This window comes from Arabidopsis lyrata, assembly GCF_000004255.2.
Source record: "Arabidopsis lyrata subsp. lyrata unplaced genomic scaffold ARALYscaffold_6, whole genome shotgun sequence".
NCBI classification, from domain to species: Eukaryota; Viridiplantae; Streptophyta; class Magnoliopsida; order Brassicales; family Brassicaceae; genus Arabidopsis; species Arabidopsis lyrata.
Genome location: NW_003302550.1, coordinates 22,003,621 through 22,031,511, shown reverse-complemented (window position 1 = coordinate 22,031,511; position 27,891 = coordinate 22,003,621). Strand labels below are relative to the sequence as shown.

Below are 27,891 nucleotides of genomic sequence, written 5' to 3'. Positions count from 1 at the left end.
TATATTTGCTCGATAGTATTAGAATAAATTTTCTTAAAGCTTAACTAACCCTTAGATTTATTTATTTTTTATAGTTTTTTTTTTCTTCGCATTTAGGCAAATTTACAGGCGCATTGCGCGGCTTTATTTCTGGTAAAATAATAGTCAAAAATAACAATAATAAAAAAAAAAGAATTAATTAAGCAGTAGCAACCTAAGAATTATAGCCGTTCTCTTATGTCTCTATCTCTCTTGGCTCTCTTCTCTTTCCTTTATAGCTTCCTAGTTTCTCCCACTTCTCACTTCCTTTTCCCCGAATCTGATAATGTAAATTCACAACACAGAAATTTAAACAAATCTGTTTAAAATCAACCAATCAAAACCCAACATTGCTGTTTCTTTGCTTCTCAACAAAAAAAGCAAACCAAGAATTTGCAAGAGAGAAAACAAGAAATGGATTTGTTCAAGATCCTGCTTCTTGTGTTCTTCGTGAACATAAGTTTCTGCTTCGCTGCAGATCCTTATTCTTTCTATAACTTCGAAGTCTCCTACATTACTGCTTCTCCACTTGGTGTTCCTCAACAGGTTTCTTCTTCTTCTAGATCGTGTTACTGTTTCTTTGGATTTACAGTTTGTGATTTGAGATTTTGAATCAAAGTTTTGGTTTTTCTTGTAGATTTTGATAAACCCTTAATTTCTAGAGAGTTTACTGTTGATCTAACTTTTAGGTTACTATTAATGGTAAAGAAATTGTGATAAAGTTTCTATCTTTGTTTGTGTGTATTTTTAGATTTCAGATTTCTCAAAAGTTTCAATCTTTTTTTTCTGCTTCAGGGCATACTTCAAAATTCATCTACAAGAAAACACAAAACACTTTTAGTTTCTTGATTTGTTGAAAGTTTTATCCTTTTTTTAACCTGAATGAAAGATAAATAAATCTTTAGAGTAGAAAAAGTTTCAGTCTTTTAACTCCAGATCCAGCTGTAGGAAAAGTGAAGTGTAGATCTAAAACCCAATTAGGGTCCTAACAATTTCTAAACAAAGCTAATTTTCTATTTTAATTACTGTAATCAGGTCATTGCTATAAATGGAAAGTTTCCTGGTCCTACAATCAATGTTACAACCAATGAAAATCTGGTTGTTAATGTCAGAAACAAATTGGATGAGGGACTTCTTCTTCATTGGTAAGAAAAACCACAGAAAGGTTTAGTCTTTATGAGACTTAACATTGTTGTGAAGAAGAAAGTTTTAATGAATGTGTGTTGATTTTATAGGAATGGAATCCAACAGAGACGTGTTTCATGGCAAGATGGAGTTTTAGGAACCAATTGTCCTATTCCACCAAAGTGGAATTGGACTTATGAGTTTCAAGTTAAGGACCAAATTGGGAGTTTCTTCTACTTTCCTTCTCTCCATTTCCAGAAAGCTTCTGGTGGTTTTGGCTCCTTCATTGTCAATCCTAGAGCGATTATTCCAGTCCCTTTCTCGACTCCAGACGGCGATATTACCGTTACAATTGGTGATTGGTACATAAGGAACCACACGGTTAGTAGTTTTCGCCGTTTTAGCCTTCTCGAAAGCAATTAACATTTTGAGAAGTTTCTTTCCATCATTTTGTAAGATTGTGTGAAAATGTAGGCTTTGAGGAAGGCTTTAGATGATGGTAAAGATCTTGGAATGCCCGATGGAGTTCTTATTAACGGAAAAGGACCTTACCGATACAATGATACTCTTGTTGCTGATGGGATTGATTTCGAAACAATCACTGTCCATCCTGGTTAGTATTATTAGCTCTCTTTATAATCCAAGAATCTGTTTTTATTTGTTTTGCGGGGTTTTTTAATGGACGATACTCTCTTGTGACGGTAACAGGGAAAACTTATAGACTTCGAGTGTCAAATGTGGGAATTTCAACAAGCTTGAACTTTAGGATTCAAGGTCACAACTTAGTTCTTGCGGAATCTGAAGGATCGTACACAGTTCAACAAAACTACACAAGCTTGGATATTCATGTTGGGCAGTCTTATTCATTCTTGGTTACAATGGATCAAAACGCCAGCTCCGATTACTATATTGTTGCGAGTGCTCGGGTTGTTAATGAAACCATATGGAGAAGAGTCACTGGAGTTGGAATCTTACACTATACCAACTCTAAAGGAAAAGCTAAAGGTCACTTACCGCCTGGACCACAAGACGAATTCGACAAGACTTTCTCCATGAATCAAGCAAGATCCATCAGGTTGGTTATCCGAAAATCGAATTCTTTTTCCTTGTAGTTTCATCAAGTTTTGACCTTTGAATCATACTTTGTTATTGCAGATGGAATGTATCAGCAAGCGGTGCACGTCCTAACCCGCAAGGCTCGTTTAAATATGGTTCAATCAATGTAACCGATGTCTACGTTCTGAGGAATATGCCGCCTGTGACGATTAATGGGAAGCGAAGAACAACTCTTAATGGCATATCGTTTAAGAATCCTTCTACGCCTATTAGACTAGCCGATAAGTTTAAAGTTAAAGATGTGTATAAGCTTGATTTCCCTAAGAGACCTTTAACTGGACCGGCCAAAGTGGAGACTTCAATTATCAATGGCACTTATCGTGGATTCATGGAAGTCGTTCTTCAAAACAATGACACTAAGATGCAAAGCTATCACATGAGTGGCTACGCCTTTTTTGTGGTCGGGTGAGTTAGTTGACTGCAAAGTCTCTGCATTTCTTAAGCATAATCTAAAAACATCGAATCTCTTATCGGTATCTCAAGGAATTTGGCATTGTAAATAACTCTCTTGGAACCGTTTTGTTTGCTTGCAGTATGGATTACGGAGAGTGGACAGAGAACAGTAGAGGAACATACAACAAATGGGATGGTATCGCCCGCTCCACTATTCAGGTAAACTAAACGTAGACAAAAATGTGTATAAAAGATTCGAAGGTTTCGCCTTTCTAAAGGCCAATGTGATTGATTGTTGGGGTGGATATTCACAGGTGTATCCAGGGGCATGGTCAGCGATCTTGATATCAATGGACAATCCTGGAGCTTGGAATCTAAGAACAGAGAATCTTGATTCTTGGTATCTTGGACAAGAAACTTATGTTAGAGTGGTTAATCCAGACGAAAACAACAAAACCGAATTCGGGCACCCTGACAATGTTCTTTACTGTGGTGCTCTCAGCAAACTACAAAAGTAAGAATAAAAAAACTTCAATCAAGATCACACATTGTTTACTGTTATGTTATTGATTTTTGATTCTTTTGTTTGTTGTTGTTTCAGGCCACAGAAGATTTCATCATCGGCGTCGAGAAGCATTGGATTCACAAGTCTTTCAATGGTGGTGATGGCTTTGGTGATGATGATGATGATTCAGCATTGAAATGTAATTTGAGGGTTTGTTGTTATTTGATAGGGTTTTGTTGATATCAAACCAGAGATGATGATTCTTCTTCTTTACGTTTCCACAGTTCTCTTCTAGTTGGGGCTTGTTGGATTTCTCTGACTTGTTTATTTTTCTTTCTTTTGGATTCCATCTGTTGTTTTATTCTTTTTTCCCGGGATTTGTTTATTTGAGAAGAAGAAAAACAAATATTCATTAAAATGTTTAAATTTGTTCTAATTAAGCTTCTCTTATATATTGATGTTTTAAAACAAAAGCTTTGGTTACTATTGTTTAATTTCAGACCAAAATTCAACAATTGTAACCAATTTGAATCCAAATTTTGGCTATGTTTTTGGTTTCATAAATATATTAAGCAAATGCCTAAATGAGTTAAATTGGTGGTCTAAAATGTCTAAACACCGATTAACTAAAAAGTCGTCGAGTTGTTTTTTTTTATTGACTAATTTTTAAACCAATATAGTCGAAATCTAAACGATATTAGTACAAATGACCATACTACTACATGTTTTGTTTTGGTCTAAACCGTCTAGATGCCCATTAGTTAATACTTTTCCAATTTTTTAATCAATTTAATCAAAAGCTAAACCAAACTATACAAATCACCAAACTACATATAAACACTACCATTTATATAGAATTTTTTTTTGAACAACTACCAATTTATATAGATAAAATGAAAGAAATGTGATTGGATCATTTTTATATAAAAAACAGAGGAAATTGGAAAAGGTATGCATTATGGATTGATTTCTGAGGTCCCAAGGTGGGAATATAATTAGTTATCTTTTTTGGTTGGGAGTTTCAGCTTTTGTCTCTCTGACAATTCCAGGCTGGATCCTTTCTGTATTTTGCTTTCCTTTTCTATCTTTGTCCCTTTTTTTCTCTTTCTTGCCAATTTTGAAAATGGACAAGAAAAATACAATTTTCTCTGATAAAAGTCATAATTGAGAAATTTCTGGTGATTTTTGTAAATGTTAAAAGAAAAAACATGGTACCATTACAATCTCTGACAAACTGGTTCGATTGAATTGATTAGAATATTGTTGTACTTTGAAAATTGGAAAGTAATTGGTTTTATAAACTTTTTTTCTTTAATTAGATTTTTATTTTATTATTATTATTTTTATTTTTTTGACAACAATAGATTTTTTCGTTTTTTGAAAGAGAGAAATATACCATTAAAGATTGTTACAAAGAACAAAATAGTATAAACAAACAACTCATAGTATTACTATCATCTATTCATCTTACCATGAGATTCACAAATATAACGAGCCTTTATTGGGCATAGTATTATACTTGAATGGCATCAAAACTATACTTATGGGCCACAATAATTTATAATGCTTATTTGGTCCTAGACTCCAATAATTTATTTGAAATTGGGCTTAAGGAAAATGTTTTTGTTGAAGAGTATGTTCACCTCCCGATTAAGCTACCAATAAATACCTGATGTCATATATGATAAGAATTTTTTTTAATAATTTACGAAAATTTTCATTATTTTTTACTGGTAAGAAAAAAATTACATAATCACGTATGTAAAACGTAAAAAGGTGAAAATGGTATATACTCGTTCACTATTGTATATCTTTAGCATTGTCATTTACTTGAAGCGTAACTACAAAATTAGCAAACATTAGAATTAATGACGTATCTCGGACCTGATGAGTGATGAGTAACTACTATATTACTATTTACTAATGATTGATCCGTGGTATCTAATGACCAAGTTATTTTGTTTTTTTTTGTTTTTTTTTTTTTGACATCTTTGGATCGACAAACTCCGATCCATAATCAATCATTACTACGCGGGGTAACGCGATTTAGTGGAATCGAACTCTGGTGGAGAAGGAGAAGTCAAATGAACTTAACTACTTGACTAAAGACACATCTCCATTTTTCTTTTTTGTTAGACCAGTAATTAACTAAAAAATATTCTATTAATCTATTTAACTAGTAATTAATTGGTGGTTAGTTATTCTAATTTATTTATTTTAAAAGGGTTAAACAAAAAGATTATAGCAACAAAACATTAAGATCCCTGATAGGTGGATTAACAACAAAATTACTAGAACTTGGAAGATGCCAAAACATTTATTTATTTGTACTAGGATATTACACCGCGGGTTAATCATTTGATTTTTTTTTTTTTATAAATTGAGGAATTTGTTGTGTATTTTATTTTTTGTTGTATACCGCGGATCAGTTTTTTGTAACTAAATTTTAAAAATTTTATGTTGTATTTATTTCTTTAATATATAAGATTGTATAATTGTATTTGAATGTTAATTGTAGGATTTCACCCGTGGTATACCATCCCGTATTAATATCGACCTAAACCCGTCCCACCATATAACTCTGTCCCGTGAAATTCAACATCATTTTTTATTTTTTTTACAATAATACTTTTATTTAAAAGGCATATAATTCGAGTCAATTTAAAAGTTTGCTTTCAAATGGTCCCACTAATATACATATTTTTGGAATTTAATAGAGTTCATCTATATTATTAATATTATCAACTTTTTCTAGAATTTAAATATTATAAATACTTTAAAATTTTTATAAATTTAAATATTTAATAAAATTTTCACTATAAAAAATAATTAATCGCGGTGTACAGCGGGTCAAATATGATGATTTAGTGCAAATATATCAAATTTGGCTTGATAATAATTAACCAATAAAGATTAGTCCAGGCCCATATAATTTGTCATGTCATCAATTACAATTACGTTTTTCTTCCCATAGCCCATTTGGTAAAATACGGTTCAAGCTGAAATCGAAACTCGAACCGGACTGTGATGGTGGTTTCAGATGGTGGCGAGCGAGTGAAGCTCAACGTTGGCGGCGAAGTCTTCGAAACCAACGCGTCAACAATTCAGTCATCTTGCCCAGACTCTCTTCTTGCGGCTCTATCGACTCCAACCTCCCATGGCTCAAATCCAGTTTTCATCGATCGTGACCCGGAGATTTTTGCCGTCATTCTCAATCTCCTCCGTACTGGTCGACTCCGAGCTAATTCCTCCGGCGCAAGCAAGAGCTACACGATGAGGCTATGTATTACGGCGTCGAATCACTCCTCAGATTGGCGATGTTACCGCCGTTGCTGCTAGGTTTCGATATGGATCTGTTTCGATGGAGGCGGTGATAGCGTATAGAGAAGTTGTGAAATAGATGGAGGCTTACCAAGAAATCAGCAAGAGTTTCCAAGCCGATATGGATCTGTTTCGATGGAGGCGGTAATTGTGTTAAAAACTTGTGTTAGGAATTCCACCCACGAACCAAACCTCACGGTAACAGGTAACAATTGGCTTATGTTCTCTAATTAGATTGTAGATTTCTCGAGTACCTTACATGTCCCTTTTCCGGTTATTTGGCGACCAATCATAGTTATCCCGATTTTCTGTGATTTGAAGAGTAGAAAGTAAAGATTGAACCATGACTTGTGATATAAAGAAATGTTCACGTTTTTCATTCAACAGAAAGAAGAAGCTAAATATCTTGATCATGGTGGATGGCTCTTACAGTATGAAACATTGGTTTACATCAGGTTAGTTCTTTCAAAATAAAGAGTGTTAGGAGAAATATTGACATTGACATATATTATTGAGAAAAGCAAAATAGAAACTTTGAAAAGTTGTAAAACACAATTTATTCAAAAGCAAAATGGATCAAAACAACTGAAAACCAAATTAAAACTCCAAACCACAGTAGCAATTCACTCTTTTTACTCAACATGTCTTGTATATTGGCGCCACAAGTGTAACACTTTCAACAGGTCTTCCACTCTCTCATATCCCTCAAAACAGCAAATGATGCAGCCATTGTTGCTGGTAAGGTTTCTGAACTTGTAATATATTGCAATTTGGTAATGAGAAAGAATGTGTTTAGAGAGTGGAAAATGAACGACTATTTATAGAGTTTGGATAAATATGTTATAGGGTTTAGAGAATATTTAAAAATCTTGATGAGCAAGCATTTCGTATAATTCGAAATATTTAAATTGGGAAATAAAGAGAATATGCTAGGTTGATGCTTAAACAAATTAGGATAAAATCTTTTGGTTATGAAGCAATTTCCTTTTTGATAAGGTAAAATGAATATCGAATTATATGTAGGAAACAAATGATAAATCTATACTATTAAAAGGGAATCATTCTAACTAAACTAACCCTATAAAGTGTAAAAAATTACAATATAATGCCATTGGAAAATTTAAAATCAACGACTAAAAAACAGAAATCGTCAGAGGGTATAATAGACAATTTTAAGGCCAATTACACGCGGATCTTGGATCCATTACCAGCGGATCTTGGAGCCAGCAGTCGGATCTCTATCCAGAAGTGCATAATGAGCTTACTGGGCTTAGTCGATGTTGGGCCTTTATATTTCTCTCGCATTTAGTAGATCTGCATTAATTCAAAACATAATATTAGATTCGTGATTACTAAAGATATTTTCCATAACAAACAAATCTATATTTACTAATTAACTAAACCGATATTTCGCATTTAGTAGATCTGCATTAATTCAAAACATAATATTAGATTCGTGATTACTAAAGATATTTTTCATAACAAACAAATCTATATTTACTAATTAACTAAACCGATATTTCAATAACAACTCAATCCCATATATTTAGATGATTTAAAGAAAACTTATCTCTTAATATTCGATTTCCTTGATTTGTTATTACTTTAGCCAATAATAACAAACTCTATATCTTCATATCCGAATAAATTAAGCATATACCTTAACTATTCTTATTCTCAAATCTTCTCTTAGACGAGAATTTTCTAAACCCTAAGCAACCCTATACTTTCTCCATTTCTTATAAATATAGAAATCAAACGACATTCTCAATACACACTAAGCTATCAAACTCAAAGCATACCTCTCAAACAATGGCTCTTCCCATCACAGAACTTAATGCAGTCAAACCATTCAAGACTCAATGGAAGATCCAAGTGAAAATCGTCCATTCATGGACTCAATACACCCAATACTCCGGGGAGACTGTCGAGATGATTCTTGCTGATACATCTGTAATTTACGATTTATCAATAGTATAGATTTACTCTTCTAATGATTATTTGTAAATAAAATGTTTAATAATCTTTTTTTGCTAAATACAGGGTACCTTGATTCATGCAACTGTCAAGAAACAACAAGTCAACAAGTTTCAAAAGCTTATCACAACTGGAGAGTGGAGAACTGTGGAAAATTTTACAGTTGCAAAATCTACTGGAAAGTACCGGCCTACCAGCCTCCCATTCAAGATGACCCTCATGAATACGACTGCTATAAGTCGTATTCCCTCAATTTCTGATGACCTTTACTTTGATTTTGCTAACTTTCCTGACATTCTGAATGTTAATGGATTGAATGAAAACATTTTGATTGGTATTTTCCATTCTGCCTATTTCTTTCTATAGTGTTTAAATCTTAAGAAAATAACAAACTAACATCATTTCATATATTTACAGATGTTCTTGGTCATGTCGTGAGTTTAGGTGAGATGACAACTCACGATGTCAACAACAAAGCCACCAAAAGATTTGAGTTTGAGCTGCGTGATACAAAGTTTGTAATCTATTTACTCTTTTAATTTTTACAAACAACTGTCTATTTTTAAAATACAAAGTCTGTCATTTGTCTATTATAGTGATGAACGCTTGACATGTACTCTTTGGGGGAGATTTGCTGAGAGAATGTGGGATGCATGTCAAAATGGAAGCAATGAAAGGGTCATTTGTTTGATTCGCCTTGCTAAAATTGGTACATTCAAAGGTATATTGATTAGGTTTTTGGACGTGTGGATGCTTAATATGTTTATATTATTAGTATATATTACTAATATATTGCAAATTTATCAGGTGAAAGATCTATTTCAAATGCCTTCAACATGTCTTTGTTGGAAATAAATCCAAACTATCCTGCTGTCCAAGAATTTGTGAACAAGTAAGTTTGTGAAAAAACTTATAATATACCTCAAGGCCATGCTTTTCACATGGCCAACTATATGTGGCTATCTCAAGGGTAACTTCAAAGAAAGGACTGAAGATCCTAATAGTGGATAAAGAAGGCAAACCGCAGAAGGAAACGATGAATGTGGTGTTTAAGGAAGTTTTCCAGAACCTATAAGACTAAGCGTTGGAAGAGACATTTGTTCACAGAGGTAAGAACCAATATGAAATGATTCTTATATTTATCTGTTATACTATACGAGTTTCTGATTTCTTTATGTCTGAGCAGGTCAAACAAGGTATGAAAACGTGTGTTTGGCAAATAAAAGAATCAGTGATTGAAGTTTCAAGAGAAGAACTGATACCCAACCCTACTGTTTCTGTTATTTTCATGTTTTCTTTTTACATGAATTCGAAGACATATCTAGCTTATAACAGCTTAACTTTGTTTTTCAAAAGTTTTCTGTCCTAATACCTTCATATTCAGTAATATGAAGTTAACTATTTCCTATTTATAAGTAATAATGGTTATTATTGCTAACCAAACAGTCCGATCAATTATAATATCTCACAACTTACTACTTCTATTAACAAACAAATGCAGAATAAAGCTCCAACAGCATCACAAGAAACGAAATTACTGTTTAAAATTTCTGACATAATTAATTTGTAAGTATTTTATCTACACTTATTCAACCAAATTTGGAAATCAATAGAGTAGGTCTATATTGTTATCACCTAATCAAAAGTGTTATGTTTAATATCTTACTAACCTTTTAAATATAGATCTCTGAAAACCTCCAATTACAACACCAAATCTCTTCCCTCCTTAAGAATCCAACTTCAAACCGATCATTTGTCTGCAGATTTTTAACAGTTATCAAAGTTTCATTAGTACAACCATATAAATCATTCTAAAGACTAAGAAACATTGCCGTTTAAAATTAAACGGATTCTACCAAATTATATTTCAAGAATGCTCCAAATTGAACTGTTACTGCTTCAGCTCCATAAGAATTATGTGCGCAAAATTGTACTTCGCCTGCAAACATTGAACTTTGTATCATGAATCTAACATTCAGCTAAAGAATAATGAAGCAGGAGCATTTCGCAATAAAGTTCTCAAGTTATACAATAATCTGGATAAAAAAACTTATCTTCGTTATTCTTCTTCTTTTGAGAAACCATCGAAATATGGCTACTAATCTGAAACAAGTATAAAAACAAAAAAAGATTATAGATTTACAGCTTAAAAGATATACTGAAATTGATTAGATTTAGTCTATTAACACTATGAATTTTGAGAAGAAACAGATTGATTGACTAACTAACATGTTTAAACAAAACGAAAGATGTAAAAAAATTGCATGCAATTAGATATGAAAAAGGTAATAATTAATCAAATTTTTTGAAGGGTTATTCACAATCGTTGTATAAGATCTATAATGAAACAAGAAAAAATCTATGGTAGAAACCCAATCGACAGATTCCAAAAAAGTTCAAACAAAAATCAAAGAGAAGAAAAGCTTACCTCTTTTAAGATCTTATAATTTGCAAAGAATTGATGTATAAGCGAAGACGATGGAAGTGGATTTCGGATGGATTTCGATACAGCTTCGTCGATCGGCCGACAAAGATTATTTTCTCAGATTGGAAAATTGTCGAAGGTTTCAGACAAAGAACAAAAAGGAGTATCTTCCCAGATAAAAAAAAAACATAATATGAAATAATGTCAGGACCAATATTTGTGTGTTTTACGGCCCAACACAAATATTTATGATGAATGTATATGGCCCATTACGACAAATATCTTGAATTTGGACCAAGAAAAAAAACAAAATGTGACCATGTTAGTGTAAAATTGATATTAATCATTATAAATTAATAGTATAGAGTTGTATCAATATAAAAAAATTAATAGTATAGATTTGATATTTTTTCCTTACTATACTAATTACTAAACACATAAATTATGTTACAAAAAAAATTTAATTTAACAAGGTAATGTTTTGTAATACCCAACTATTTTTATACAAAATATACCGGAATACATATGTCTCGAACGATTTGATCAGTTCCCAATACTAATATATTCAATCCGGTAATTTGTTACATAAATCTATTTTAAATAGTCATAACAAATTCAAACTGATACACACATTCGAAACCTAGATGTCATAAATTTTATACTAGAAAATCGTATGGTACAAAAACCCCGCACGTACGTGCGGGTCTTGATCTAGTGTAGCATTAAAATAGGAAACAGTTTGCCTTACGAAAATCAATTTGTTATAACTACATATACTCTCCATATCTTGAAAAAATCAGAGAGTAAATGTCGTTTGGATTTAATGTAGCGAGTATCGATTAAGGAATATCCGAGTCAAATAATTTGGGTAAAATAATCAAAAATGGAAGGATCCGATTGACAGATATCCGGGTCAAAATAAATGATTTCCGGGTCATAATTTTGACCCGATTGGGGACCCCAAAAACTGTTGCAAAAATGTATAGTAGATTGTCCTCTTGCCCACAAACAAATCTGACGCTGACTTTTGTTAGCTGTTCTTATTTATCTTTTGTTCTACAATTATAGGGTTGATTGCCACTTGAGTTTGGCTCGAGTCGCATTCATCACGCTATTACCCAATTTGCTCTTGTGAAAAAAAAAATCGCTTAATCTACAAAACTATATGTTATATATATAAAATAATAGTTTTTGCGCGCGAGGTACCTGGTCGGGTGGGAAAAATGTTATTTAATAGCTCAACTTTTAAATTGTGGCCGTTTCAGACACCAACTTCATATATGGCCATTTTAAACATGAAGATATCGTTGACCAACCATTTGAACCATAAATATTTGTTGACCAGGCCAAAAAGACAAGCCGTTATCAGTCGTTAACAGATTATCTAACATCCGTTAACACCTCCGTTAACCACTCAAAAACGACGTCGTTTTTGTCTTTTAAAAATATTACAAACCTAAGGATTCGAACCCGTCACCTGCGAGTGCTCCCTGATCTTAATGAACCAACTAAGCTAGAGTGTTTTAATGACTATTATTTACAAACACATAATTATATACCCGGATGCCGTTAGAAACATCAGATCCGGTAAGAGCAATTGCAGAGCAGATACATAAGGTGCGACAGCGAAGGTGCATGTGAGACGACGAAGAACTAGTGCATGTAGTTTGTGTTGCTGATTTCATATGAATCGACGAATCCATCAATAGTGTCCATAGAAACAGGTTCCGATGAATTGAATTTAGCAAATTTGAGATCTTTTCAATCAACGAAAAAACGATATGGTTAAGATTAAAGAGAATCATACGAGAGAAAACGCAGATTCAGAGGCGGCTATGGAGATGTTTTGTTTCGTAGGTTAAAGATGAAGAAGAAGAGCTCTAAGAATATATAACTATATGTGTTTCTATAGAATTACCAATAAAACGCTACAGGTGAATTGGTTAAGTACCCTTTGGTTTTTCTTTAAAGGTTAGGGGTTCGAATCCTAGGTTTGTAATTTATTTTTAAAAGACAAAAACGACGTCGTTTTTGAATGGTTAACAGAAGTGTTAACAGATGTTAGATAATTTGTTAACGATTGATAACGGCTTGTCTTTTTGGCCTGGTCAACGAATGTTCATGGTTCAAACGGTTGGTCAACGATATCTTTATGTTTAAAATTGCCATATATGAAGTTGGTGTCTGGAACGGCCACAATTTGAAAGTTGGGCTATTAAATGACATTTTTCCCCTGGTCGGGTTAACAGTTTAACACAAAATTGGGTAATATGAATTAAATGATTTAAAATGGTAATTGGGTAATAACTATAAACATCTACATGGTGCATGTTAATAGAGACATTAAAATTTTAGTTGTCATGTCACATGTATTAGATTTAGTAACCTGGTTAGAGATTACGGGTGTGATTGATATCATGACTTACAAGATTGCATATTTATTAATTCTTAAAAGATTTTTTATTCTCTCTGTTGGCGGGTAAATTGAGAATACAATTAGCATATCCTCTTATTATTAAAAGGGAAGTACAAATTGAAAAATGGTCTAATTTGGCCTCAATTTCAATTTCAATTTTGGATTTTGTACATGGTTAATCAAAATCGTCAAGGGTAATTTGGTCAAAAAAATTTTGACTCTTCATTAATCGTATAGGATCCGCGTGTTTTCAAAATGGGTGGGTCTTGGATCACATAAGATCTAATCAATACACAATTAACTAATCGGGTTTGATCATCTACAAAAATGCTTTCTTGCAATCCTAACCATTCATCATAATTGGTATGTAATTAAAAGCATATTCGAGCAAAAAGATTCTCTATATCTCGCCTAATAAGTAAAAGATATTCATGTAATATTCATTCCAATATAATCGTAATTATAAAAGACTCCAAAATATCCTTATTTCTCCTAAAAGCGTGAATCATTCATTAGTTTACCAAATACGAATATATGTTATTTACCGTATCTTATATTTTTTGCTTTTTTCCAAGATTTTCGGAAATCTTGGATCCAAAAACCCTAACAACCTACTACACTATAAATAGAGAACGTCATTATCGTTTCTAACTTATCAAATAATTACTTATATTCGTAACAAACCTCTCATTGTTCCTTTTTGTTTTTCAAACAATGGCACAATCAACTGCTTTCCTTGACGATGTCAAGTCTGCTTGGAGAGGTTTGAGTGCAGGTGCATGTCCTTCGTACCTAGAAAACACTCACGACCAAATTTAGTGAAAATCTACTTATATTTTTAATAACCATCTCTGTTTATGGATGCCAGAAACTAAACTATCGATTCTATATTTTGAATGTATACAGGTTACCAAATGATGGTTTTGCTCTCACAATCTTTGAGAGCAAGCCTAAGCCGGATCTGCAAGTGGATGTAGCAGGACATTTTGTATCTCCAATTCCCTAAGAAGAACATTAAAAAAAATGAGAGATGTTCGAAGTAATATATTTTTCTTCCTTTAACTTTTAAGAAATATGCAATAGTACTAATTTTAATACCCTTTTGTAGTGCAGTCTGAGATGGTTAAGGTGAGTAGGTGACATGCACCATCTACATCTCACTCCCAATGATTTAGTTTTCTTCTTAACCGTGCAAAGGTAAGGACTTTGTTTCTTCACTTTCATATTGCAACATATTCATTTACTTCATTTACGAAATCACGCATGTTAGATTGTTTAGCAATATTTAATCTTATGCTTACATAAATCGATAAATGACCTTAACTAGCTAATAACTATATCTATAAAGCGCCTACAAGAAATCTGAAAACAAGTGTTTGTAATCAATTTGCAATTCATACTCATACAATTGAATCAGGTATATTTCACACAATATAGATTTCATATCAATTAACATCATTTCCAATTAAATAATTGATTCTATAGCCAAAATCGAAAAAAATCTATAGCACCATGTATATCAGGCACATACATACAGAGAGATAGAATTACTGATTCGTTGAGTTACTAACCCGTTATCAGCAAGATTGATTAGTTTCGGGCGACACATCGTAATATCGTATCATGAACAATGATGACAACAAAAGAGTTGGAATCCGGTAGATTTTTGTAGAAATTTGTGGTTAATTGCAGAAGTTCTGCAGATCAGTGAAGAAAAAATAGGGTTTTTCAGATATGAATAAGCAAACAGACGAGGAAGATCGGCGAAGATTTGATTTTTGATGCTCGGATTTAAACAACAGATGGGTCTCTTGCCGTCAAGAGACTGCTTTTTTCGATAGTAACTAAGAACAAAAGATGTCGTTTACAATTCTTTTAAAAAAAAAAAAAAAATTATTCACCAATGACATTTACTTTATTTACACAAGGCCTTATTTTCCAATGTAATGTAAAATCAAGCCCGACGTTTAGTCTTAGATAAATAATACTGTTTGCCCATTTAATATTTATACTTTTTTTAAAAAATTGAAAATCGAGTATATTTGAAATATTCTAAACAATCCCATATATTTAACTTGGTATTCCAAAAAAATAATTATTCTAAAGTACATAATTATACTTTACTTCATTCTTGAAATATATAAATAATGCTCAAAATTCTATCCATTAATTTCTTCGATTACATTATGTTTGTAAATAATATATATATATATATATAATTATTTATTATGTATATGTGTGTTTGTAAATTCGATAGACTACATAAAATACTGATTTATTCTATTATATTAATAAAAAGATATTACAGGTCGGGTAATAATTCAGAGATAACGTGTTGAGTAACCGAACAAGTAGTAAAAAATTCAATACCTGATCCTTACCCACGGGCAATAAAAGTATAATGACTTTAAGGTCACTGGTACCCTTATTTTGAAACGGGCCGAATATAGATAACGAGTTTTATTGTCTGGCCTTAAATTACTATACCTACAAATCATCTTATTAAATCAATATAAATTAACACATTTACTTTGCTAATAGAACCACTAAAAATGTCTTATATTAGTTGACTACATTATAATTTCTGCTAACAAATAATTAATCAACCACACAAAAATTCCTATATTTATTTTGTTAAAAAAATTACTTATACAATTTAAAAGATATAGTATAAAAACCCAAATAAAAACCTTCACCCGCGGCGTACCGCGGGTTGAATCCTAGTGATCATTTATAAGTAATTCTCTGTAATTCTGTATACATACATATTTGTTCGATATCTAATTATCTGTATATTTATGTCTAATTATTTGATCAACATTATAGCGGGGTTTTGTCTCCTGCTTATAAATCACTAAATATTGAAACTGTTAACTAAGATACCAAAATAAATATATAATATATGTCATTAGTAGTCAAGCAAAGTTTGTTTAAGCAATCAGTAGAAGATACTAATTGTTAATTTTCTTACAAAATCTATTGCTCTTGTATATTGGATTCTTTTACGACGTCACATGTGTGTGAACAGGATTCAAATATTTATAGAGTATGAAATTTACGTTTAAATAACATGGGAAGATAGTTAGATAGATAGGAAGAGATGACGAATGTATGGTTTCAATATTAGGTAAACAAAAGTACATAAAAATGTTAGTTTCTATCCTTCCCTTCTATAAAGGCTCCGAATTTCTTTCTTCTTTTCCCCTTTTTTCCTCTCCAAATAAATTGAACACGTTTTCAATTGTTCTATGAGAATGTAAATCGTGTCAATTGGAGTATCGTTTTCTTTTGAAATAGTGGATGATGAAAAGAGAAAAAAATCTAGAAAAGTGTGTGTTGTATATGCAACGTGTGTGGTTTTTAGTAATGCCTTGACCATTCATTAAACTCTCTTATTCTCTACGCATTATAGTTTCGCTTTTTCACAATTTGCAAAGTTTTTTTTTCACAAAAGAATGTAATATTGATCTCGAGAGAAAGGAAACAAAAATGCATGGATAATGATCATACACGAATAGAGTTAACATACAACCAAAAACAATATGAGTTCAAAAATGCATGTTAGTTTTTTTTTTCTTTAATTACCAAGAAGTTCTTCCTCTTAGACCAAAGCCTAAAGTATTTAATATGATTTTCTCCCAAATGTCAATCGAACTAGCGATCTCTACGTTTTGTCTAAAATACTTTACCAGTTGAGCTATTGACATTTGATATATCATTGTTAGTTTAGCCATTTACAGTTGTCAACCATAATTTGTAATCGCAGTTAAAAATAACTCAAACTCTCCCTAATGTTGATGTCTTGACTTATGATATAGTATGAATTAGACACAGAAGAAAAAAAACGTGTCAAAGAAGTATTAAGTATCCTTCCATTTTCCAACATAAAAAAATGTTAATAATAATTGAACTAGTCTATGACTATAAGTTATAATTATGCAACACAATAATTCTTAAACTGAACGAAGCACTTTCAGTGAATCAGGGCATGTTACAAAGATTGCACAAGCCGTGTCGACCGCCGACCAAATCCCACACTATGTCCCTCCCATACATTTGCATGCCTTTTGTCTTCATCGATCTCTCTTTTTTATTTAATTCTTATTATTCAAACTTTCATTTTTAACCCCTGTTCTAAAAATCCCCGCCTAGACCCGATTACTCCCCGCTTAATCGCTAGGCCCACCCTATCCGCCTCGATTAATGACTAATTCCTTAAAGAAATCAGTCACCCGATTACTCTCCGCCTAATCCGATTATTCCCCGCCTAATCCGATTATTCCCCGCCTAATCTTACATACCCCGATTATTTTTAGATTGCCATTATAAAAAAACTTTTTATTTTTGTTATTCAATCATTTGAATTGGGAGTTTGTAATGTTTTACAATAATTTATGTTCATATTTTAATAAAAATCATAAATATATGTCTCAAAAATACATTTTTATGTGTTTACTGCAATTTTAAAAATAATATTGGATTAATATGTTTTAAAAATATTAAAATAACCCTAAAACTAATCCCCGATTAATCCCCGATTTTAATCCGATTTTCCGATTAATCGCTAGGCCCATGTCGAACGCCCGACTAGCGCCTAGCGATTTTTCAAACAAGGTTTTTAACCATATAAACATTTGTGAAATTCATTTATTTAATCAACATATCTGAACTCTATCTGTACACTTTATTTATAGATGCATTGTTCCAAGTTGTCTTATCACAACCATTATTAAATCTGGACTAGTTATATAGAAAAAGCAAAAAAAAAAATCTGAACTAATAACAAGTGAGTTCATGTACACATATGATATTACATAATACATATGCTATGTATTATTCATAAGGACCGACGACATACTAAAACTATCATGGAGTATATTATCAAAAATCAAATCGAATCATCTAGATACTTAAATTACAACAAGAAACATGTTACTAACTCAACAACATAATCATATATTTCTTTAAATCAAAATATAATAATAAGATTCAACTAGCTAGTGGTTGATTTTAATGATTATGACATGTCAAATTAAATAATAAACTTGTTTTTTTGTAAATGGTAAGCATCTTTTTGAATTTTTCAAGTTATTCGATGTGGTAGATTGATGAATTTGGTAACCAAGCTTGCGCAATCACAGTATGCTGGTGGACATAAAACTACGTTCCGCAATAATCTGATTAGTAAAATATTGCAGAATCATTTTGGTTCACGAATAACATTCAAGGTCTAACACGATGCTTAGTAAAATAGTGGAATGATAAGAAAACTAAAACACTACATCTGAATAGAGTTTATCCAAGATTATCATGAAATACTAAAACTCTGGTAGATGAATGATTTTTCTTTATTTTCTTTTGAAGATAACACGTTAATCAAATATTTTAATGATTTTGGATCGTAAGTTGAATGTTTTGAATAAAAAAAAAAAGAAAAGTTAAAAAGAAACAAAAATTAGCCAAAAAAATTGAATGCTCTTTTCCCTAAATTTTAAAAATACAACATAATTCAAAATATAACAAAAAATACGAAGCTGAATTTGGAAAACTATCCATCAAAGTCTCAAAAAAGCACACGCACACATAATAACAGTCATAGCTCAAAGGCTATATAAGAGGTTACATCCTTCCCCAAACCCAAACACTCTTCTTCTTCAACCCTTAAAACATAACACACACAGAGAGCTAGATACCAAAAAAGAACCAAACTTTTCTCAAAATCTTTTTCTTTCGAATCAAACCCATTTCTTGAAACTCGATTTCAAACAAACCCATCTCATTGTTTTCTCCAAAAGACAAAATCAAAATCTGATCAAACCAAGCATGAAGAGAGTCAGAGGATTCAAAATTGGACACAGATTTGTCAAAATCTTTAAATGGATGATTCTACCAAGAAAACGTCAATGCCCGACCCGAATCACAAACCCGGTTTCTGGAATCCGGTCATTAGCACGGTGTTTAAGCCGTGGAGCTAAGAGATTGTGCGGTGGTGGTAAGAAGAATCCGGGTCAGAATCAGATCCGATTGGGTAAGGATCCGAAAACGTCGAACCGGGTTGCTCCGAGAGGACATTTGGTGGTTCATGTCGGCGAATCAGACGGTGACACGCGGCGAGTTGTGGTGCCAGTGATTTACTTTAATCATCCGTTGTTTGAAGAATTGTTGGAGCAAGCGGAGCGGGTTCATGGGTTTAATCAACCGGGTCGGATTACGATACCGTGTCGGGTTTCGGATTTTGAGAAAGTTCAGATGAGGATCGCCGCATGGGATCATTGCCGTAGGAAAAGTTCGTACAAGATTATATAATTTGAATTAATGAAATAGTCAAAAATCAAACGAGGATAAAAAAAAATAGAGATGGATGTTTTTTTTTTGAATTTGTGAATACTAATTTTTCATCTATGTTATACGATAAATACCGATTCATAAATGAAAAAATTACAAGATCTACCACATTTTCCCTATTTGTTTCAAGATCTACCACATTCTTCTCCATCTTTCAACTCATACCACATTTGTCTGTGAATTGTCAATTTTGCCCTCACAGACAGTTCCCGCCTGCGCCTGGCAACGAGTTGACATTCGCACCTTCTCGTTTCCCTATTAACCCTCGAGACCCGTGCAAAATTACACCCCACAAACTTCTCTCCCCTGCGAGAAGTGTAACCGCTTTCGTCTCTCATTCACTTTCCCTTTCTCTTTCTTCTCCTTCTCCTCTCATCGGAAGTTAGTTACGGTAAACCATTTTCGGCAGATTCTTTGAATGTAACTGACACTCGATTTTGTCCCTCATACTTGATTAATCACAAGTTAGTTTGTAGTCATCTAATTATTGGTTCGTAGTCATCTAATTTGACTTAATCGTGTCGTCCCCAATTTCTAGGGTTTCTGTCCATCTGCATGCTCCTTTTCCACTGTTCGATTTTCAAAGAAATTCTTAATTTTTTCTTCTGTTTTCTCTCCTCCGCCGCAGATGAAGTCCTCCTCCAGTAAATTGAAACAAAAGTCTCCGCTTGGAAGTTCCAGGCGCCCGGTTTCCTTTGAAGACGACGACGACCCTTTTGTCTCCGCCAAGTCAACCGCGACCCACTCAAATTCTCCATATCAGCCGCGACCGGAGATCCCGGTAGTAATTAGGGACAAACTTCCGAAAAGGCTCTACGCCACTGACTGCTATCCGCCTCTCGGACGTATTAATGCTTATTCAAAGCCGGAGTATCTGCTCGATCTCGTCGAAATCCTAGAAGGGACGAAAGAGTTAAATTATCTCCGCGCCTCATGCTTTGGCCCGCTGTTTCAGCTTCCTGTCCGCAAATGTTCGTTTTCCGGCAAATTAGTACATCAGATGTTGTGTAGAGGCGTCTACACAAGGAAAAAACACGAGCTATGGTTTATTTTTGCCGGTCAGCCATTCCGTTTTTCGTTAAGAGAATTTGCCATTCTCACTGGTCTGGATTGTCGGCCGTATTCTTCACCGGCAGATGTATTGAAGTCGCAGAGAGAATGTACCAAAAAACATCCGTACTGGAATATTCTCATAGGCGAGGACCACACGGGTGTCCTCATCAAGGACATTGTTGACTGGCTGAGGAAAGACAAGATGAAGCCCAAGAAAGAGAAGATGGATGACTGGAGAAGGCTTCGTCTCGCTCTTATCGTGATCGTTGAAGGGGTATTGCTTTGCAGTTCCCAACCTGTGAGAGCTTCTCTTCAAGTTGTCGAAATGGTTCAGCATTTGGAGTCGTTTGAAGCGTTTCCATGGGGACGAGAATCATTCCTTCTGACAATGCGAATGGTTAAGGTCAGTCAGAAGGTTAACAGTCTCTCTGCCCTAATTGCGAAGTTCAACCAGTCTCACTCTTCAACCCATGGGTTCCCTCTTGTCTTCCAACTGCTGATGTTAAAGGCCATCCCAGTTTTTGAGAGATACCTTAATCAACCTGATGATACGCAGACTATCATTGATGGGTCAATCACTACTTTGCCTCCGTTGAAGACTTTTCACAATTCCAACATAATGGAAACAGAGCTAATTCCTGGGGTAATTATTATTTTTGTCCTTCTCGTGAACATTATTATTTTTTTACCCTAGTACCCAAGTGTTTACTAATTAATTATTGAATTCAATGTAGTTAAGGATTGCCCCGCTGTTGTCTACTGATGATCCCCCACACCCATCGATCAACGATTGGCCTGATGAAGTCTCTGACCCGGCGATTGACTATATGGAAAGCCTTATTGGTGGCGGATACAAGTTCTGCCAAGCTGACTGGATTGGTGGGTGTCGTACTTGGCCAAAGATAGTCGTTGATGAGAACCCCAAAGAACCCAATGTTCGCAAGACCAAGAAGGTACCTGTGAGACGTCCAAATATAAACTCTGACATGCCTGAGTTTCCCCAGGGTGGTCCATCTGGTTCATCAAAAGGTAAAGGGAAGGTCGATGAAGACTTTTGTCCCCCAGCAGGGACTGAAGGTAAAGATGTTCTCCATGCTCTGATCATGGAAGAAGTTAATTCGAAGTTCCGTGACATGAAAGAGGAATTGAAGGTTGAATTGATGGGTGAAGTTTGTCGGATGTATGGAGTAGAGAAGTCTTTATTGAAAGACGAACTCTTAGACGAGATTATTAGCAATCTGCGCCATGGTGGGAAGTTTCCAACAACCCCCCCTCCGAAAGCTGCTTCACCAGGTAAAAACAAACCATCTGAGGGACAAACCTATGGTCCCCCTAATAATGCAAATGTAAACAAGGAGTCCGGGGGACACACAGATGTCCCATTAACGAACGCTGTTACTGAGGGACAAACGCATGGTCCCCCAGAAAATATAAATATCAACAAGGTCCCTAGTGGGCAGACCTCTGATTCCCCCCATGTCCAGATAGACCCTCCCGCCCCAAGTTCTCCTCAATCGCCGTCTAAGGGGAAAAGTAATTCTCAACTTTTGGAGGAGTTTCAGCGGCAAGCCTGGTCTGAGTACGGAGGAGTGTCTGATGTTTTACAAAACCTCAACCAGTCTTATGCATCTCCCTCTGGTCCTGCTAAGTCTGGTCCGTTTGGACCTTCTCCTGGTCTTGTTGCTTCTGGTCCTTCTACCATTCATCCATCTCCTTCTGGTCCTTCTTCCTCGAAGTTCTCTATTGATCACAACGTAAGTTTCCTTGTTGCTTCTGGTCCTTCTCTATTGTTTTGACGTTGAATAACCTCTGTTTCTTACATATTATTCAGCCAAAAGACTTCCAAACTCCATTGCCAACCATTAGTGAGGACAACGCAGAGGAAACCGAGGACGAAGAAGTTGCAGATGAGGTTTGTATATTACATTTTTTTTTTGTCTACCTCTTTCTGGGAATGGTTCCTAAACCATTTTACACAGGTCCTGGTTGGAAAGTCTGTTAAAGAGAATTTTCCTGAAGATCACAACGTAAGTTTAACTAAAGTCATTATTTGTTTTCTTATGTGGTGGAGTTTTTTATTTTTCTAATCCTTTTTTACTTTTAATTCTCTTTACTTTTAGCCCAACGACTTCCAAACGCCTCATCAAGATGTAGAGGAGATCAGTTCGGCTGATGAATCAGAGGACGATCAAGATACAGAGCAGGTTTGTCTCTGTTTCAACGTGGATACCTGTGTCTTTCCATGGATATGATCCTCTCTTCTAATCACCTATAACAGGTTGCTGGTGGAAATTCTTTTGGTGTGTCTGAGGACGTGGGATTTGTTGGTGAGGAGAGAAGGGAAGCTATAGAGAATAAGTCTGTTGGTGTGTCTGAGCACGTTGATGTTGTTGAGTGCGAGGACAGAAGAGAAGAAGTAATTGAAAAGTCTGTTGATGTCTCCGGGGACGATGTTGAGACTGAGGTTTTAGAGGATAAGTCTGTTTCTGGGGACCACGAACCCAAAGAGGGTGACGAGAGTAGTGGTGATAGTGAAGGAAGGTCTGAAGACGAGGATCACCAAGATGAAGCTATGGACGAGGTATAATACTTATTTCTGTAATAACTAAAACGCAAATTCTAATTTCTTATCCCTAACCTGTCGTGCCCATTCATCTAGGCAAACAAAGCATGGCCGCCAGAGCTTTTTAAATCCTCAAGAGGTGCTGATGAACAACTGGTTGACGATCAAGAGGTATCTCATAAATTTTCAGCATTTTAATTGTGGTTCTGTTTGTCCCTTTCCCTAAAATACCTTTTTTTATAGGGAAATGCTACTGGTGGTGTGGCAATTTCAGAAAAAAGTCCCTCTGGGAAAAAGAGAAAATCCTCTTCTCTTGGCGGGGATTCTTCTAAGCCGATCCTCCCTCCCAAAAGGGCAAGGAATAAACCCCACCGTTTCCGTGACCCTATTCCAGTCCAGGGACAAGAATCCACAGGGACCAACAGTGTTTCCCAATCAACTGATGAGGTTTTGCACCCGTTTGTCCTAGTAAATGATGATCTTCGGAAACATTTCTTGTCCACTCTGAAATCTTATCGCCAGAGGTAATTCAGTTTCTTATTGAATTCATTACTTACTTCTTTTTCCCCAAACCTTTAAATTACTATTTTCCATTAATGGTCAGGGAGTTCGTCCTCGATGCACATGTTGTCCCCAGATCATTTTTTAAGGATATGCTTACTCCTCACCATTCTGTCCACCAAGAGGTACGTTGTAAACCAATGATACCTGCATTTTATAATATCATGTCCCTTAAATTAATTATTGTCCTCTATACAATCCAGCACATCGATGCCATGCTAAGCCTGTTGGCTCGGAGGTTTGGGGATACTTTGGTCCAGAGTAGGTCTGCCATACTTGATTCATGGTTTTCGATTACCCTTAGCGAACTCTATTCTCGTTTCAAGAAGTCCAAAAGTAAATCTGAGTGGCCGTGGAACAGTAAGATACGGGACTACGTCAGGGGTATAGTCCCTGGCCGATTCACGAGACAGGCTTGGTTTTCTGATGTCGACACTCTTTACGCGCCTTTACATCTGTCTGGGGGCCACTGGGCTGCGCTTGTCATAGATCTGAAAGAGGGTACCATAGGTGTTCTTGACCCTAACGTGGCTGCCAAAACCGACAAACAGATGGGCGTGCTCATGAAACCTCTCGTTGTGTTGCTTCCTTTTATCATCAAATCACTTGTCCCCCAAGATGTTCTCTGCAATCATCAAGTTCCCCCTGAGTTCGCCTTTGATCGTCTTCCTGAGATCTTTCAAAGCGAACATGAAGACGACAGCGGCCCGCTTGCTATGAAGTACATTGAGCTTCATTTCCAAAACATTAGTCACGACAGCATAACTGAAGAACTTGTGGAGAATATCCGGATGAGATTTGCTGTCGACATCTTCGAGGAGTTTGTTCAGCCTCTCCGGCTGTGATCCCCCTTTCAATATTTCTGCTTAAGAACTTATGTCTTTTTGTAATAATTATTTACTCTTCTTGGATGCTACTTGGATGCTTAGGAACTAAATATTTGTAAACTGCTATCTATTTAGGAACTACTTGGATATTTAGGTTGTCTTCCGCAAACAGAGATCCTGTCTCCTAAAATATTCTATATTATGTTGTCCTGTCGCAATTTTGGATAGGCAATTTTTACAAACAAGTCAACGTTTAGATACCCAATAACAACAGTAGAAGCCAGTTGCTCTTACGCTTCCCCATGATTTTCCTTCTGTGTTATCACATCAGCGAAAAGGTAACTTTTTGCAAGGTAACTTTTTGCTTAATAAATTTATATTATATTCTTGTCAAGATTTTTGGGCACCAGTCTCTATTTATCTCTCCACATTAATGATCTCTTCATCTACACAATTATACCCTTTCTCTCAAACTCCCCCCAGCCTACTCCATAATTTCTACCATCTAATTGTTTCCCACGAACCATGGGCCTCCATAGTTATACCCAGTCGAACGATTCATCCCGAGAATCTCTTAGTTCTTATGGACCTGTTTATCCCGGGCCAATGTCTTTTGAAATTCTTGGTATACCTCGTCACTGTTACTGCGGAGGGACGGTCGTACTTGCGAATTCACTCTCCGAGGACAACCCTGGCAGGCAGTTTTATCAGTGCGAGAAGAGAGATGTAAGTTTAAATCCCACTCTTACTAAATTCAATAATTCGATCTACTATAGTTACATTTGCTATGTTTGTATTCAGGACCGACCTGGGCGCCATCTTGTTAAATGGTTGGACGAGGCATTTATGGAGGAGATTTCTGCGGTTAAGTGCTCTATTAGGGAACAGGAAGAACACCTTAAGTTCCTACTTACCGCCCCTAACGGGGAGCACATGGATCTTGCCTTGATGTGCGATCGTCTGGACCTTTACCAGGAAGACATTAAATTGCTTCAGCAGAATTTATGTCTTTTGCAACGCTCCCCTCGTTCCATTGTCGACGTCGCTCGTTCGTGTCCTAAAATCATCGTTCTCGTCCTTGCGATTATTGTCCCCGTAGCCGCGTTCGTGCTTGGCACTTATATGTAGCTTTAATAGCTCTTTTTTCATCCCTCGGCTATTATGTCCCCCATTTTTTCATCATGTTGTCTACTGGGGACTATCGTGTAATGTTCGTCCCTCTTTTATTGTAGCCCGAATTCTACAAGTTATCTATATTTAAGATATGAAGCTATCACTTAGAGACGTTCGTGTCCTCCCAACGTGTTTTTGCTTACACGCGATTATTGTACCCGAGACGCTTCCAAGCTTCGACTCAATTCTACAACTTATATATATTGTAAAAATATGAAGTATCAAGATATCTCGCCCCAGATCTACTTATTTCTATGCCGACAAGCTACCGTAAATTGTATATTCACGTCCCCCAATGCAATACGAAACTGCTAAACAGTTATCCCTTAGAATAGTTAATCACCTAGTAATGAGATAGGTCTTGTCACTTTAATTAGTATTTACTTTTCCACATTCATTGTCCCCAACTACTAATTCAAAATCTCTAACAGCAGCATTCATTGTCCCCAACCATTAATTAGTAATCCCATCTATATATAGGTAAGTAACAACATTCATTGTGCTAAACCATTCCTAATTCCAATTCCTTGATATGTTTTTGTGGCAAAAGCTTCCCAAACATCTTAGAGTATCGATTGTCCTTCTTGTTGGTAAGTCATGTTACCGACACTTAGGTCCCCTTATTCTCTCTGGGAACGCTGGCATGCGTCTCGCACTTGATCCTTCTGTTTTGCGGGAGACTTCTCTGGCTCTCCTTGAAGCGCATCCTCAAAATGTTTTCATCGGTTCACCCATTTACTTCTTTGTTTTACGATGTGTAAAGGCTGGAAATCCTGCTGCTTGTTACTTAGAGAGCATTAGGCTCGCTGCAGTTGAAGGTTTAATCAAAGAAGCAATGCACATGCTCGCTCATATACCCGATCCATCCGACAAAATTCTTTTCACCAAGGGTCTCTACCTTGTCTCTATTAATAGACCTAAGGATGCGATCATCGCCATGAATCTATTCAAACAAGAAGTTGTCTCTTCTCGCAACGCTGATCGTGTGGCCAAGCTTGTGATATCCGATATTAAGAAGATTGCCCCAACCCAACTTAGATTCAACTGGACTGGCTATACGTGCTACTTGATCCATCCCCCTCGTCGATATTCAGAATGTTCCAACTGTAATGTTTGGAACCCCTGTCCTCTCTGTGTTAATTGGTGGGTCTTATGATTTGTTTGTTTTTCCTTTATATGGTCTCCCATATATTTTTGTCTTCCGCGAAGATGTATATGATAAATATATATAGTTTTTGTTCGATAAGTTGTGAGATGTGCTTGCCAAAAGATACCCATACATGTCATACTACATCCAATTACCAAAAGATAAATATATATTAGTTATACTTTCCGTGTTAAGCCATGGACTAAAAAATTGGATGTTAAGCCATGGACTAAACAAATTTCCCGTGGCCTATCCAACCTACGTAACGATAAACCCTCTTTTCCGCAATACTTCATGGACCAAAAGCCGCCGAAATATTATTCCCTAAAACTTAGATAGGATTTTTGCAAGTTGCTCTGTTGTGGCCATCCTTCCCACATGTGGTGCATTTGTTAGGTTTTTTTTTCTTCCCTCCTTTGCCCTGCAACACATACATGGACACAATTAATTTTTTTGTGTTGAAGGACAAAACTCATTTAAGACTCTTAATTTGTTACCTGATACTCTCCCCGCGATGGTATGCGTACTGTCTTTGGTCTTCCGCCTGGTCTTCTTGTTTTTGGTGGATTCACAACCATTTCACTAACTACGTTTGGGACCTCCGTGTCTTTTTCCTTAGGCGGAGGTAGAATATGGGCACGCCAGAGCTTACGCCACTCCGTCACGAATGCATAGTTCCCGATCAGGGAGTAAATGTCCACGTTCCTTATCCCCACCGCGGCTAAAGCGTGACAACACGGCACCATTAGCACATCAAATACTCTGCAAGTACATGTTTTTTTCTCTAGATCCACAGTGAAAACGATACCAAAACCGTCGTTTACTTGATAAATCCATTCACTTGCTGCTATGACAGCACAATCTGTCGCTAATTTCAGGTGATCTATTAGCATTTCCTCGATCTCTGGCGTACATCTTGTCCTCGT

General features: G+C 35.3%; 6 protein-coding genes and 1 long non-coding RNA gene across 11 annotated transcripts; 4 read left to right on the top strand and 3 right to left on the bottom strand.

Moving 5' to 3' along the window:
* Positions 1-208: 208 nt before the first annotated feature.
* Positions 209-3,607, top strand: LOC9310838 (monocopper oxidase-like protein SKU5). The gene is made up of 9 exons (XM_002874725.2): positions 209-564; positions 1,054-1,163; positions 1,254-1,524; positions 1,618-1,756; positions 1,852-2,218; positions 2,299-2,664; positions 2,793-2,871; positions 2,967-3,166; positions 3,254-3,607. The coding sequence occupies exons 1-9, from the start codon at positions 433-435 to the stop codon at positions 3,351-3,353; spliced, it is 1,764 nt and encodes a 587-aa protein (XP_002874771.1). The 5' UTR covers positions 209-432; the 3' UTR covers positions 3,354-3,607.
* A 3,887-nt stretch (positions 3,608-7,494) lies between these two features.
* Positions 7,495-11,062, bottom strand: LOC110227555. Of its 2 annotated transcripts, none has more exons than XR_002331245.1 (5): positions 10,884-11,059; positions 10,312-10,558; positions 10,126-10,212; positions 8,281-8,429; positions 7,495-7,792 (listed from the first exon to the last, which is right to left on the bottom strand). It is a non-coding gene; the product is annotated as an uncharacterized LOC110227555 (long non-coding RNA). The 2 variants fall into 2 exon arrangements; XR_002331246.1 differs by lacking the exon at positions 7,495-7,792 and adding an exon at positions 7,888-7,903 and having other exon boundaries at positions 10,884-11,062.
* A 2,746-nt stretch (positions 11,063-13,808) lies between these two features.
* Positions 13,809-15,132, bottom strand: LOC110227553. 3 transcript variants are annotated; one of them, XR_002331243.1, is made up of 4 exons: positions 14,868-15,132; positions 14,395-14,539; positions 14,208-14,298; positions 13,809-14,088 (listed from the first exon to the last, which is right to left on the bottom strand). XR_002331243.1 is itself a non-coding variant. In XM_021022090.1 (4 exons), exons 2-4 carry the CDS (start codon positions 14,518-14,520, stop codon positions 14,004-14,006), a joined length of 309 nt encoding a protein of 102 aa, XP_020877749.1. In that variant the 5' UTR covers positions 14,521-14,539; positions 14,868-15,132; the 3' UTR covers positions 13,809-14,003. The 3 variants fall into 3 exon arrangements, 1 of the variants encoding a protein (XP_020877749.1); XM_021022090.1 differs by having other exon boundaries at positions 14,201-14,298; XR_002331244.1 differs by lacking the exon at positions 14,395-14,539 and having other exon boundaries at positions 13,809-14,298.
* Positions 15,133-18,837: 3,705 nt separating this feature from the next.
* On the top strand, positions 18,838-19,718 carry LOC9308727 (auxin-responsive protein SAUR36). Its single transcript, XM_002874723.2, has one exon. The coding sequence runs from the start codon at positions 19,120-19,122 to the stop codon at positions 19,600-19,602; it is 483 nt and encodes a 160-aa protein (XP_002874769.1). The 5' UTR covers positions 18,838-19,119; the 3' UTR covers positions 19,603-19,718.
* Positions 19,719-19,814: 96 nt separating this feature from the next.
* Positions 19,815-24,852, top strand: LOC110227536. Of its 2 annotated transcripts, none has more exons than XM_021021974.1 (11): positions 19,815-20,032; positions 20,270-21,337; positions 21,429-22,448; positions 22,526-22,606; positions 22,674-22,721; positions 22,815-22,898; positions 22,973-23,275; positions 23,354-23,428; positions 23,501-23,781; positions 23,862-23,943; positions 24,022-24,852. In XM_021021974.1, the coding sequence occupies exons 2-11, from the start codon at positions 20,270-20,272 to the stop codon at positions 24,661-24,663; spliced, it is 3,684 nt and encodes a 1,227-aa protein (XP_020877633.1). In that variant the 5' UTR covers positions 19,815-20,032; the 3' UTR covers positions 24,664-24,852. The 2 variants fall into 2 exon arrangements, with proteins under 2 accessions (XP_020877633.1, XP_020877634.1); XM_021021975.1 differs by having other exon boundaries at positions 19,815-20,061.
* Positions 24,853-25,113: 261 nt separating this feature from the next.
* Positions 25,114-25,930, top strand: LOC110227547 (uncharacterized protein At4g04775-like). Its single transcript, XM_021022074.1, has 2 exons — positions 25,114-25,371; positions 25,447-25,930. The coding sequence occupies exons 1-2, from the start codon at positions 25,171-25,173 to the stop codon at positions 25,771-25,773; spliced, it is 528 nt and encodes a 175-aa protein (XP_020877733.1). The 5' UTR covers positions 25,114-25,170; the 3' UTR covers positions 25,774-25,930.
* Positions 25,931-27,032: 1,102 nt separating this feature from the next.
* LOC110227550 lies at positions 27,033-27,883 on the bottom strand. The gene is made up of 2 exons (XM_021022083.1): positions 27,463-27,883; positions 27,033-27,386 (listed from the first exon to the last, which is right to left on the bottom strand). Exons 1-2 carry the CDS (start codon positions 27,856-27,858, stop codon positions 27,297-27,299), a joined length of 486 nt encoding a protein of 161 aa, XP_020877742.1. The 5' UTR covers positions 27,859-27,883; the 3' UTR covers positions 27,033-27,296.
* Between the last annotated feature and the right edge of the window lie 8 nt (positions 27,884-27,891).

What these genes read in the sequence shown, in the direction of transcription:
- LOC9310838 (XM_002874725.2), top strand. Translation starts at nt 433, where the DNA reads ATGGATTTGTTCAAGATCCTGCTTCTTGTGTTCTTCGTGAACATAAGT. An exon ending in GAGGGACTTCTTCTTCATTG is followed by an intron (nt 1,164 to 1,253) that starts GTAAGAAAAACC and finishes TTGATTTTATAG; the next exon opens with GAATGGAATCCAACAGAGAC. An exon ending in TACGCCTTTTTTGTGGTCGG is followed by an intron (nt 2,665 to 2,792) that starts GTGAGTTAGTTG and finishes GTTTGCTTGCAG; the next exon opens with TATGGATTACGGAGAGTGGA.
- LOC110227553 (XM_021022090.1), bottom strand. Translation starts at nt 14,520, where the DNA reads ATGAAAGTGAAGAAACAAAGTCCTTACCTTTGCACGGTTAAGAAGAAA. An exon ending in TCAGACTGCACTACAAAAGG is followed by an intron (nt 14,299 to 14,394) that starts GTATTAAAATTA and finishes TGTTCTTCTTAG; the next exon opens with GGAATTGGAGATACAAAATG. An exon ending in AAACCATCATTTGGTAACCT is followed by an intron (nt 14,089 to 14,200) that starts GTATACATTCAA and finishes AGTGTTTTCTAG; the next exon opens with GTACGAAGGACATGCACCTG.
- LOC9308727 (XM_002874723.2), top strand. Translation starts at nt 19,120, where the DNA reads ATGAAGAGAGTCAGAGGATTCAAAATTGGACACAGATTTGTCAAAATC.
- LOC110227536 (XM_021021974.1), top strand. Translation starts at nt 20,270, where the DNA reads ATGAAGTCCTCCTCCAGTAAATTGAAACAAAAGTCTCCGCTTGGAAGT. An exon ending in AGTTCTCTATTGATCACAAC is followed by an intron (nt 22,449 to 22,525) that starts GTAAGTTTCCTT and finishes CATATTATTCAG; the next exon opens with CCAAAAGACTTCCAAACTCC. An exon ending in AAGATGAAGCTATGGACGAG is followed by an intron (nt 23,276 to 23,353) that starts GTATAATACTTA and finishes CCATTCATCTAG; the next exon opens with GCAAACAAAGCATGGCCGCC.
- LOC110227547 (XM_021022074.1), top strand. Translation starts at nt 25,171, where the DNA reads ATGGGCCTCCATAGTTATACCCAGTCGAACGATTCATCCCGAGAATCT. An exon ending in ATCAGTGCGAGAAGAGAGAT is followed by an intron (nt 25,372 to 25,446) that starts GTAAGTTTAAAT and finishes GTTTGTATTCAG; the next exon opens with GACCGACCTGGGCGCCATCT.
- LOC110227550 (XM_021022083.1), bottom strand. Translation starts at nt 27,858, where the DNA reads ATGCTAATAGATCACCTGAAATTAGCGACAGATTGTGCTGTCATAGCA. An exon ending in CATCGCGGGGAGAGTATCAG is followed by an intron (nt 27,387 to 27,462) that starts GTAACAAATTAA and finishes TATGTGTTGCAG; the next exon opens with GGCAAAGGAGGGAAGAAAAA.